At 39.0% G+C, this 13,441-nt stretch overlaps 1 protein-coding gene across 1 annotated transcript in view; it reads left to right on the top strand.

Moving 5' to 3' along the window:
• LANCL2 (LanC like glutathione S-transferase 2) overlaps positions 1-13,441 on the top strand; it is a 50,370-nt gene that overhangs the window by 10,241 nt on the left and 26,688 nt on the right. Inside the window, exons 2-3 of the mRNA XM_069461924.1 lie at positions 5,956-6,073; positions 12,839-13,046. Coding sequence (XP_069318025.1) covers positions 5,956-6,073; positions 12,839-13,046 — 326 coding nt within the window. The remainder of the gene's footprint in view (positions 1-5,955; positions 6,074-12,838; positions 13,047-13,441) is intronic.

Here is a 13,441-nt window from a genome sequence, read left to right as displayed (position 1 = left end):
AACAAAAATAAATGAGACCTGACTAAATTAAAAAGCTTCTGCACAGCCAGAGAAACTGTCACGAGAGCAAACAGCCAGCCTACAGAATGGGAAAAAATTTTCGCAGGCTACACATCTGATAAAGGACTGATAACTAGAATCTATTTAGAACTCAGGAAAATCAACAAGAAAAAAATCAAACAACCCTATCAAAAAGTGGGCAAAGGACATGAATAGAAGTTTTTCAAAAGAAGACAGAAGAATGGCCAAGAAACATATGAAAAAATGCTCAGCATCTCTAATCATCAGGGAAATGCAAATCAAAACCACAATGAGATATCACTTAACTCCAGTGAGAATGGCCTTTATCAAAAAGTCCCATAACAATAAATGTTGGCTTGGATGCTGAGAGACAGGAACACTCATACACTGCTGGTGGGACTGCAAACCAGTGCAACCTCTGTGGAAAGCAATATGGAGATACCTTAAACAGATACAAGTAGACCTTCCATTTGATCCAGCAATCCCATTATTGGGCATCTACCCAAAAGAACAAAAGACATTCTATAAAAAAGACATCTGCACTCGAATGTTTTTAGCAGCACAAGTCACAGTCGCAAAGATGTGGAAACAACCCAAGTACCCATCGATACATGAGTGGATTAATAAAATGTGATATATGTATACCATGGAGTACTACTCAGCCATAAGAAATAATGGTGACATAGCACCTCTTGTATTTTCCCAGATAGAGCTGGAACCCATTCTACTAAGTGAAGTATCCCAAGAATGGAAAAATAAGCACCACATGTACTCACCATCAAATTGGTGTCACTGATCATCACCTAAGAACACATTTAGGAATAACATTAATCGGGTGTAGGGCAGATGTTGGCGGGGGAGGGGATGGGTGTATACATACATAATGAGTGCGATGCACACCGTCTAGGGGATGGACATGCTTGAAGCTCTGATTTGGGGGGAGGGCAAGGGCAATATACATAACCTAAACTTTTGTACCCCCATAATATGCTGAAATAAAAAAAAATAAATCTCTATTTAAAATGTTATGTGCACATGTTAGCATCTTGGTCTCCTAGATGATATTCTAAGCTAATGTAGACGAAGACTCTGTGATATACTTTGGGAGGGTCTGGGTGAGGAATGTACCCCATAAGGGCAGCTAGCAGTCTTCTAGGGCCAGAGTAGGTTTTGAACAAATTTTGCTTGAATAAAATTGAATATAACAAACTGAACTTTTCAGAAAATGCTCCTGTCTTCCATGTATTTTAGTTAAAACTGTACAGCAATCGTTTAATCAAAACGAAACCTAAATTCTCCCTGAGAGCGTTCCATAATTAAATATAATTTGACCACTATGTCCTACTATCTCCATGGGGTCCTCATCATCTCTTGAAGTATATTTATGTGTGTTTTGAGCCCTTGAGTTTAGTTTATTAATATGCCATCTCTTAGTTTGTCTAACTACTTCTCATAAAAGGGACTTCTAATTTGTTTATACTGGAACCAAAATCTCTTCAACAAAGAAAATTTATTATACTATAATTCTACTTGGATTTGATGGAGATTACCATGCCAGGAGAAATTTTAACTGGCTCATCTCATTTAATCATGGTATTATTACAAAGGTAACTAATAAGCACTTATTATGTGCCTGGCACTAAGTGCTTTACATGATATTTCAATTAATCTTCACATCACCCAGTGATTTTATTCCTTAGGTAAGAACACTGAGGCTTACTCGTGGTCACATGATAATCAGGCTGTCTGATTCTAAAGTTCCTGGGCTTCACATGCACTGCTTACTGTAAAATTTTTTTCTTGATTCATATTTACATTTTACCGATAGATTTTCAGGACTTACAGCCTTCACTCAATCACACCATATGAATACAAACACATACCACACGGCACAGAAACAGCAGGAGCAGTGAAAGAACTTTGCAGGTTTTATCTCTGACTCTGGGATTGATTTTTAGTAATTGCATTGCAACCAGAAAGAAAATGTTCTTTCCCTACATGGTAGGCAATTTTCCCAAACCAGGATGCCCAAGTGTGTTATAAAGCAAAAATATATTAGAGCAAATATTAATCACAAGTTGTAAAACTCCTTGTAAGGCATCACTGTACCTATTATTCCAAATGATATAGAATGCATGTTTATGGCAAGATTTATTTCTCTTCCTCACAGTGTTTTCCCTGGTAATAAATCTTAGAGTTTGGATGAGAAAGCTTTTTATTTTGGCAGGGGAGAGTGAGGAGGGGGAAGGGAGATGGAGGAGGGAGGAAGAGAGAAAGATACAGAGACAGGCCGACACACACTGGGTGATATTTAAGCATACGAATTACTCCAGTTATGTTGTTGAAAAACTTTCTGGAAATTGAATTATTCTTCTTTATCCATATTTTTTCCATGTACCTCACAAGAATAAAGGAAATAATTCATTTCCTAATTTGTCATTTCCTAGAACATATGCACATATTCTGTACCTCTCTGCCTCAACTCTAGAGTTTAGACAAAGTGTGGGTTCACATGAGCATGTTTACAAGCTGTGTTTTGTACTGTATATGAAAAAAGTAGATTTTCCAAAGTTTTACAATTTTACAAATACTGGTGATTAGAATGCAATCTAATGTAGATATGCAGTTGTAAATATCTACATTTAAATCCTCTTGAGTTGGTCTTAAAATGAATATACCCATCTCTGAGTGCTCAGCTATTACTTACGATGGCTTAAAAATGTGGGCAGGGATGGGGTTTACTGATATTTTATGTACATTGGGTACACAAAAAGGAGAATAAACTGGAATTTTTTTTTAACTTAAACAATTTTAAGGAACTTACACTTCCAGTAATGATGGGCTATTCCCTACTGGAGGATTCCCTGTATAAAACGGGTATAAAGCTTCAATATAATATGAAAAGCAACTACTCAAAGGCACTGGATAGTAAGCAGACCAGAGTCTGCTTTTTTTGTATTTTGTCCAAATTCTATAGTATATGGTTGTAAATAGTTTTGTGTTATGTCCAAGTTCTATGGAATATGGTTATCAGGTATGACTGGAGGAGAGGAGCCCTGTGGTGTGGAGTAAGTTCCTGTCTTCAGGTCTTAATCGTGGAGCTAAGTACCAATTATGTGGAGCACACAGTGGTGGCAGGGGGTGCCTATGGGAAAAACCTGTTTTCAGGAAAACCAGAAAACTATGGATAACCATGGCTGCTAAAGACAATGGGGAAGAGGGATGAGCCAAAGAAGGGAATCCCCAAATTTTGTCTAAATGTGTTCCTAACCAAATTTTGAAAGATGTATTCCTGGAACAGACTCAAAGAAGCTCAATTAAAGACAAAAGATGTGGAGTGAGACCGAAGCTGCTGCCCAAGACAACAGAGTTTGCAATTCTGTACACGCAAGATAACAGTCTGCAAATTAGCATTCCAGGTGCAATACAAAATTATCTGATACACGAAGAACCAAGAAAATGATTTAGGAAAGAAAAATAATTTTCTGTCTACCTTTTGGTGTTCTTACTGGGACAGACCCCTCTAACAAAAGGCAAATTAACAAGAGAAAAACAAACAAGTTTATTAACATGTGTATTTCATAAATATATTGGAGATACGTAGGGAATGGGTAAATCTCAAGGGGGCTTAGAAATTTGACTTACATTGCATCTTCAACAAAGAATAGTAAGTTTTTAGAGAAGTGACAAGACATAGGAAAAGGACTTTGAGTTTCTGGTAGGGACACATGATGGGAAGGCAAATCAATGGAGTTCGTTATACAGCTTTCTCTGGTGCCTTTCCCAGCTGATACCTTGTAAAGTTGTCTTCACTGGTTGAGAGGGGAGGACAGATGCCTTTATAAACGTATATCCTGCTTTTAGGCAAATGGAGGAAGGCAGAAAGCTTTTCTTGCTTCTGCTTCTCTGGAGCCTTCAGCTCAAAATAATTCTTATTTCAAAAAGGCATATTTTGGGATGGCATATTCTACTCTCCTTCATAAGAAACACATTTTCAAGAGAAAAGAAAATTAACTGGGCCTAATCCTGAAATGAACCAGATAATGAAACTAGCAGACATGGGTTTTAAAGTGACTGGTTTTACTATCCTCCATGAAGTTAAACAAAATATACTTTCAATGAATGAAAAATGAGGAAATCCTAGCAGGGAAATAGAAACCATAAAAAAAGAATCTTATAGATATTTTAGAAATAATAAATATAGCGTCTGAAACTAATAAGTCACTGTATGGTCTTAGTAGGTAAATGGAGAAGACTGAAGAAAGAAAATGAGTGAACTTGAAAGTAGATCAATAGAAATTATGCAATGTGAAAAATAGAGGAGAAAAAAGATTGAAGAGAAAAACACAGGGCTTCAGGGCCCTGTTGGATTATCTCAAACCGTATAGCATATGTATAGTTGGAATCGCAGAAGGAAAGCAGAGGGAGAATGGGATAGAAAAAATATTTGAAGAAATAATAGTTGAGAATTTTAAAAATGCAATGAAAGATACAAATTTACAGATATGACATGCCCAACAAACACCAAGAGGAATAAACACAAAGAAGCCCAAATCCAGGCAAAGATAAAGAACAAATCTTGAAAGGAGCAGGATAAACAGCACATTATATACAGGGAGTCTGATAAATGGCTGATGTGGAGACCAGAGGAGAATGAAACATGTGAACGTCCTGAAGAAAACCACCATCGAGAATTCTTTATTCAGTGAAAATATTCTTAAAGGATGAAGGCAATGTAAAGGTGTTTCCAGATTAAAAAACACCATCACCTAAGAGGGTTTGTTAAAGTGGACCAGCACCACAAGAAATGCCAAGGGAGATGATACCTGATGGAAACTAATATTCTAAGAAAAGAATGAGGAGAAGAGCATTGAAAATGGTAGATATCTGGGTATATGCAGAAATTGTTTTTTTCTGTCTGCCTTTTTACCTCTTAATTTGCTTACAAAACAAGGTAATTGTTTTCTTAAGCAAAAGTTACAGCATTATGTTGTAGGATTTATTTCTCACATAGTTATATAATACATATACCAACTGTAAGGGAAAGGACTAGGGGTAGGAGATGTGCCCCTGTGGTTTCAAGGTTTCTACATTACTAACTACAAGTGGATTGTGGAAGGTGTTGGATATGTATTGCACCCTCTAGAGCAGCTAAGGTTATTGCGTATTTCTCTGGGGATTACCAGCAATAATAATAATACCTGTTTCCTTTGCTCGTGGAAGCCTTGGGACTTAATACTTTTTAAACGTTTTATTCTTTGTTAATCTAATAGAAAAACCATGGTACTTGTTTTTGTTTGCATTTCATTAATCACTAAATGGTTGAACATTTTTTGCATATGCTTATCGTTTTATATTTCTTCTGTATGACATGCGTTAAAAATTTGGGATCTATTTCTGTATTATGTTCTCTATTGATTTATGATATCTTATATTGGAAATATTTCCCCTTTGTCAGTGGCTTTTAAACCATCTTATGTTCTTTATCTTATAGAAGTTAAAATGTTTTTGTAGTCATATCCATCTTTTTTTATGGCTTTCTTCTTTGGTTTCTGCAAATTGTTTTTTGTAATCCTACTTAGGAGTTACAATCCATATAGGGCATTATCTCATTAAAAAAATAAACCTTATAAAAGCCAAGGTAGGCTGGACATGGTGGCTAACACCTGTAATCCCTACACTTTGAGAAGCTGATGCGGGAGGATCTCTTGAGCTTAGGAGTTCAAGATCAGCTTGGACAACATAGCGAGACCCCAACTCTACAAAAAAAAGTAATAATAACAATTTTTTAAAAAGTAGATTTCAGCCAGTGAAGCATTGAGATGGGCCAGGTAAAATAACTTCTTTCTGTTATGTTCATACAACTTAGACTGTTAGAGTGTTTACTACAAATTGGCCTATTTTGCAATTTAAATTATCTCTTTTGGTTCTCAGATCATTCATAATTTCACAAGGCGGATCCAGACCAAAATCAAAGATCTTCTGCAGCAGATGGAAGAAGGGCTGAAGACAGCAGATCCACATGATTGCTCTGCCTACACTGGCTGGACAGGTAAGAATACAGATATAAGTAACTGATGTGTTTTATTCTTGGATTATGGCTTTAAAATTTTCTTTCCTTTAAAATGGTAAAATTTTATGCCCTTTAAATGAAATCTCAATCTATGTCTTCAATGATGAGTTGCTTTGGAATTTTATTTCTAAAGAAATGCTTTTTGCCTAAATATTGAGCTTTAATATGTAGTATGTCATTTTTATAACATTATTTATTTAACCTAATATATAGCTGTCTGTGAAAATGTGTAATAAGAGGCCAGGCTTGGTGGCTGACGCCTGTACTCCTAGCACTCTGGGAGGCCGAGGAGGGAGGATCGTTTGAGCTCAGGAGTTTGAGACTAGCCTGAGCAAGAGCGAGACCCCCTCTCTGCTAAAAATAGAAAGAAATTAGCTGCACAACTAAAAATATATAGAAAAAAGTTAGCCGGGCACGGTGGAGCATGCTGGTAGTTCCAGCTTCTTGGGAGGCTGAGGCAGAAGGATTGTTTGAGCCCAGGAGTTTGAGGTTGCTGTGAGCTAGGCTGATGCCACGGCACTCTAGCCTGGGCAACAGAGTGAGACTCTGTCTCAAAAAAAAAGAAAAAAGAAAATGTATAATAAGAACAAACAAATGGTAGCAATTAACTGATAACACACTTCACATCAAAAAACATAATATCAGGCCGGGCGCGGTGGCTCACGCCTGTAATCCTAGCACTCTGGGAGGCCGAGGCGGGTGGATCGCTCAAGGTCAGGAGTTCGAGACCAGCCTGAGCGAGACCCCGTCTCTACTAAAAAATAGAAAGACATTATATGGACAACTAAAAATCTATATAAAAAAAAATTAGCCGGGCATAGTGGCGCATGCCTGTAGTCCCAGCTACTTGGGAGGCTGAGGCAGTAGGATCGCTTAAGCCGAGGAGTCTGAGGTTGCTGTGAGCTAAGCTGACGCCACGGCACTCACTCTAGCCTGGGCAACAAAGTGAGACTCTGTCTCAACAAAAAAAAAAAAACAAAAAAAAAAAACATAATATCAAAATTAACTTGCCTTAACTAATTTTTACATTCTTACTATTTTACCAGATAGCCATGACATCATAATAGCTATCTGGGGAGTATAAAGGCCATGAAAGACAGATCTTTTTCTCAGGGATCACTCTGAAGTCTGGTTAAAGCCCTAATGACAATTTAATTTAGAGCTATTTCTTGCTAAATTTTTATAGTTTAATTAATAAACAGCATATAGACACAAGTATATGTGTTAAAAGCCACCATGAACCAAACCACCATTATGGGTCTTATAATGTTGTATTTGTATTTACATTTATAATTTGCCCATTATGCATATAACATTTACTTAGTGACATTAAATATCTCAAACTTACAAACATATAACTTATAAACCCAGAAAGCCATAGAGCTAGTTCATTCATAGGACCAAAGAAATTTATTCTAACTAGAAAATTAGATAATTGTGGTTATCCTGAAGTAAAATACAAAGAATATTTAAAAAGGAAAATAACATAGCTGTTAGTAGCACAGGTTTCTCCCAAAAGTCTTTTACTTGCAGCATTTCCTCTTGTTGTAAGGGTCTTTAATCTCCTGGGGGTTAGGCACAAAACTGGCTATGCATCAGAATCATCTAGAGAGATTTAGAATAAACTAAGATTCGCAGCCTCTAGCCCAGAATGATTATATTAGGAACTCTGGAGATAGAGTCCAGAAATCAGTATTTCTTAAAAATCCCTATCTGAACCAGGCATGGTGGCTCACACCTGTAATCCCAACACTTTGGGAGGCTGAGGCGGGAGGATGGATGGCTTTAGGCCAGGAATTTGAGACCAGCCTGGGCAATGTAGTGAAACCCAGTCTCTATGAAAAATAAAAACAAATAGCCAGGCATGGTGGTGCTCATCTGTAGTCCTAGCTACTGTGGGGTCTGAAGTGGGAGAACTGCTTGGGGCCAGGAGTTCAAGTTTACAGTGAGCTGTGATTGTGCCACTGTACTCCTGCCTAGGGGACAGAGTGAGACCCTGTCTCTATTTTTTAAAAAAATCCCCATCTGTTGCCAATTTTTGGAATCACTGGTAGAGCTGTCACGGAGGTATTTGGTTTCAATGATTTAAAGTAATACTTAGAGCTTTGGAGTTCAGGTAGAAGTACTGAGTCTGCTTAGACCCATACCTTCCCTAAAACCATACAATATTGGAAGAAAAATAAATGAAGCGCCCACAACTTACTCCTTCAGCAAAACTATGAGACAGAGAAAACACACAAATAATGTTAGGTGAAAAAGAAACAGCATCCACAGTAGTGTAGCAGGTGAGGAGAGCCGAAGGATCCAGGAGAGGCAGGAGGAGTGGGCCGCAAGCTCAGTGGGAACTTCGTGAGCACATCTGAGCGCAAAGTGGGCAGGTAGTGCAGGGAGAGGCCGAGGAAGAAGGCGTGGAGAGCTCCCAGGAACAGAGGTTACGGACCTTTGGAAAAGGCCCTGCTTCTGCAGAAGGGGGGCAGCTTGCAGGCAGCAGGGGCACCCTGCGGCACTGGCTGGCAGCGCATGGAAGGAGGGAGCAGCAGCGATGGGCACTCTCTTGACACAAGAAAAGATTTGAGAGTCAAAGGAGATCTGTCACCAAAGGTTACCAGATATTAAACTTGTTCATCACTTAGCAAGAAGAGGATACCCTTGTGATTACAAACAAACAAGCAAACAAAAACTGGGAAAGCTACTTGAACCTTTTTCCTCTTCTAGGGATTTTCCCTGTTAATAGTTGATCCAGGCCGGGCGCGGTGGCTCACGCCTGTAATCCTAGCACTCTGGGAGGCCGAGGTGGGCGGATCGTTTGAGCTCAGGAGTTCGAGACCAGCCTGAGCAAGAGCGAGACCCCATCTCTACTAAAAATAGAAAGAAATTATATGGACAGCTAAAAATATATATAGAAAAAATTAGCCGGGCATGGTGGTGCATGCCTGTAGTCCCAGCTACTCGGGAGGCTGAGACAGGAGGATCGCTCGAGCTCAGGAGTTTGAGGTTGCTGTGAGCTAGGCTAACGCCACGGCACTCACTCTAGCCTGGGCAACAGAGTGAGACTCTGTCTCAAAAAAAAAAAAAAAAATAGTTGATCCAGAAAGATCCTGTGTATTCAAATTTTAAGAAAAAATTTATTGCTTCCATGATACAAGGAAAAGAAAATCACAATTTCTCAATGGAAGGAGAAAACACACCAGGAAAATGTCACTATGATGTAGAGGAAAACGGCAGCTTTCGGTTTTAGTTCTGTAACTTAGTTAAGCAGTGAGTTCACAAAACAGACGTAAAGGAACTTGGAGAAGAGACTGCCAGACCATGAAAGCACATGAAATAAGAAATGACAGAACCAAGAAAAGAAATTGAAGGAAAAGACAAAATCATTTCAGAAATGAAGACCGAAGTACAAGCGGCAAAGAAAGAACTAAGACCACAGAAAGCTCAGCAGTGCTGTAAAGAGTAAAGTATTCTCATTATCTAGGAAAGTTTCAATATTTGCTGAATGAATAAAGGACTAAATCAAATTGTTAAGGGGGAAAAAAAAAAGCAAAGAAAAAGCAACAAAAGCAAATTAAAGAGGGACTTTAGTTTTCCAGTCCAGCACATAAGGAGTTTAGAAGTCACCACTCCATTCTGACAGTAAGTAAAAAGCGGAACAAACTGAGAAATCAGCAGTTCTTAGGTCCATCAGAGAAGTGGGGTCACAGGGCAAACTGCCGCACCAGAAACTGGAGAGACAGGTGGATGCAGAGAATTAGTCATGTGTTGCTTAACAACAGGGATGCACTCTGAGAAATGTGTTGTAAGGTAATTTTTTTTAATATATAATTTATTATTCAGGTTTTTTTTTCAGAATATTATGGGGGCACAAACGTTTTGGTTACTTTGTCATCGTGCTCACATCACAGAGTGCACGTACTCGAACCTGGCTAGCATGGCCTACTGCACACCTAGGCCATGTATAGCTTGTTGCCCCCGGCTGCACAGCTGCACAGCATGGTACTGGGCTGAACACTGTAGGCAGTTGTAACACACTGGCAAGGATTTATGTGTCTAAACATAGAAAAGATATGGTAAAAATATTGTTGCTGAGCAGTTAGTGAGGTCTCTGCCTAATGCACATAGAAGCCAATACCATGGCGCCAGCCTTTGAGAAAAGAAAAAGCTTTATTGTAAGTTGACTGGCAAGGAGACGGGAGGAAACGCTCAACTCTGTCTCCTGCGCTGGGGCGGGGTCAGGTTTTGGAAACCTAGGGTAACGAGGCCTGATCTGATGGGATCTTGCAGTGGGGTGCTGCCAGGAGGCACGCTGTGACTGGACCGTGCCGTGGGGTGACGCCAGGGCTCAGTCCGGTTGGATCCCGGACCCTGCCACGCACATCAGCTTCATAATTCATTCCCCGCTGCCGGGTCCGAGCACTCAGGTTCTACTTGTGGTTGCGTGCTTACTTCACCTGGGCATGCTCAAGTTAGGTGATCTCCAACCTGGTTGTCCGTGGCAACTGAAAAACAACTCACAGCTTTGTTACATAAAGTTGAGCCAGATTGGACCGGTGTGATTACACTATTAAAATCTTATGGGACCACGTATATGTGGTTCATTGCTGACGGAAATGTCATTATGTGGCACGTTAGTGTACAACTAATGGAACAGAAGCCACTACAGGAACCGGTGCCAGGGTGGAAAACTTAAAACTGTAACGATGAATTCGGACAAGTCTGAGAGATTGAAAACTCCCGGAGGCTGAGCAGACAACACAAGGTATTCAAATTTTAAGTTTAAAACCAAAAAAATCTGCCGGGGGACCCAGTCATAGTGAGGCTCCCACACTTCCATGAGTTTTACCTTGAGAGCTCTACCAGGTCCTCACAGTGAATATCTGAATATCGGGGGAAAATCCCCCTCCCCTGTGCTGCTTCTTGCAGGGGAAGGCGGAAAGAACCATTTGGAAATAGGTCAGAGCAAGTTCTTTCTTACCCAGGCCTGCCCTCTGGAGCTCACTGGCCTGGGGAGGGGAGGTGCCAGCGGCTGGCTCCAGCCCTCCATGCTGGGAGGGCGGTAACCGCAGCTCCCTCTAGCCGTCCTGTCCACCAAGCGTGCGGGGCACAGCCCAGGGGCACAGGCTCCCCGAAGACGGCAAGACCTAATCAGGACTCTAGAGCTCTTCCTCCCGCACACCTTATCCCTAAAGGCCTGTTCACCCAGTGCCTGCCACCTACTGTCTACCTGTCAACCAAAAAAGTACAAAGCATGGTGACCATTTTTTCCCCCTAGCCTCCAGGACTGTGAGAATGACTTTCTTTTTTTTCTTTACCTGTCATCATTTACTTAAAAATACTTAAGCATTAAATATACATAGTTACAGTTTTTTGAGTTCACAGGTTAACCAGATCAGCATCCTGTTTTTAGAGATTTCTGAATCCATGAGGGAGTACTTGTTTGTAAGCCTTTTATAGTGAATATTATGTTTGAAATTTATAGATATTTAACTTTTACTGTTGGTTTTCTGTACGTTTATAATTTACATTTTTTGGATAGAGAAAACATGCACTCAAGGAGGTGATAAGTAATTCATAAAGAAGACTTGTTTTCAGAGCTTCCAAATATGCTACTTTCAGATCTGCTAACTCAACATCTTTAAAGAAATCGATAATGATGAAAGAAGGACTTCTCATAAAAATTTGAAAAGGTGTTAAAGATTAATTTGAAAGAGAAGTTAATAGAAGAATTAGAGAAAGAATTAGAGAAAGTGAATAGAAGAATTAAAGAAAGAAGAAGCTAGATATTTAGAGAAATTTAAAAAGCAAAATAAAAAATAATAAAAGTCAGAGTACAATGTTAGACAAATGACCAGAACATTGAAGAACCTCAATCCAAACATTAAAGAAATGTTTTGTTTGTCCTTTTCACCATCATGTCATCTCTGTCTGTACTTTTTTCTATAATATGCTTTATTAAAGTATGTATCTATACTGATTCATTTTTTATTTAGCTATCATGTTGACTTCTTGAATCTGGGCATAAGAACATGCTCCTTTAAAAAGCCATACAGGTCCTCCTCCAAAGATTTTCAGACAAAGACCCTTTTCTGATTTGTTTGAAGATCTGGGTCTATTCTTTAATCTGAAATAAGAAAGTTGGCTGGGTGATAAACTATACCCTCTGCACTGCCTACCTTACTCTGCTTCATGTCGGTGTTTCATAAATGTTTCATTCGCTGCTCGGTTGGTCCATTGGATGGGTTGTTTGGTAAAGAAAATTGAAAAATTGTGAAAATAGAAAAATTAGGGACAAGAGGGTATAAAATCCAGAAAAATAGTAATTTAATTTCGGATAACATAGGCAGATCTGATTATATGAGAAGTAAAAAGAAAAAGGACCCAAATTAGCTTAAGATACAAAGGTGAATGGATAAAACCTTGGAATGAATGAAAATTAACTGAGAATGAGTGGGAAGTGGTGGTGTATCTTCCCTTGTTTAAGAGTAGGAGGTATTAAATCACTGTGCCAGGACAATTAGCAAGAGAATATGTTTACAGTTGTTTTTTGTTCTTTCCATCCTAATTTCTCAGTCTTGGTTTGTTGTTTTTTTTTCTCCCATTTTTAAGAAATGTAATGATATCTAATTTTTTTGACATTGCCCTTTCAGAACCATAGCATTTATTTAGAAGAGATTTCATGTAATTACAAAATAATGTCGAGAAGGTAAAAAGGTAATAATGCTTTTCTTTTGGGGCGGGGAACTATTCCAGGCATAGCCCTTCTATACCTGCAGTTGTACCGGGTCACGTGTGACCAGACCTACCTGCTCCGGTCCCTGGATTACGTAAAGAGAACACTTAGGAATCTGAACGGCCGCAGGGTCACCTTCCTCTGCGGAGACGCCGGGCCCCTTGCTGTGGGAGCTGTGATATATCATAAACTCAAAAGCGATTGTGAGTCCCAGGAATGCATTACAAAGTGAGTTTTTAAAACTGGAAATGTTTTCTCCCAATTCTTAGTTGAAGCTCTTGCTGTAGAAAGATATTAAAAAAAGAAATTATTTTTTAATTCATCCCCTGTTGCAAACAGGTCTCTCCAAAAAGTGAAGAAGTTTGTATATTAATCTTGAGCATAATGGTGGGATCTCATGCTCTCTTTCTATCCAAGCATGTGTGTTTCTTAATTTGGGGGAGAGTAAACATGTTTCTTTGAATTACTTTAATCATTTTTTCTAAGCAATTTTTGCTTGTCTTTAGTGCATGAAAACTATAATAGCATACATGCCTTAGATCCACTATAAAAACTAAATTAATCTTAGGTTCAGCCTTTAAGTAACTGATTAGATATGCTAATGATGGAACAATTAGGGAATA

This window comes from Eulemur rufifrons, chromosome 29, assembly GCF_041146395.1.
Source record: "Eulemur rufifrons isolate Redbay chromosome 29, OSU_ERuf_1, whole genome shotgun sequence".
Lineage (NCBI taxonomy): Eukaryota > Metazoa > Chordata > Mammalia > Primates > Lemuridae > Eulemur > Eulemur rufifrons.
This window is presented reverse-complemented; position numbering and strand designations above follow the sequence as displayed.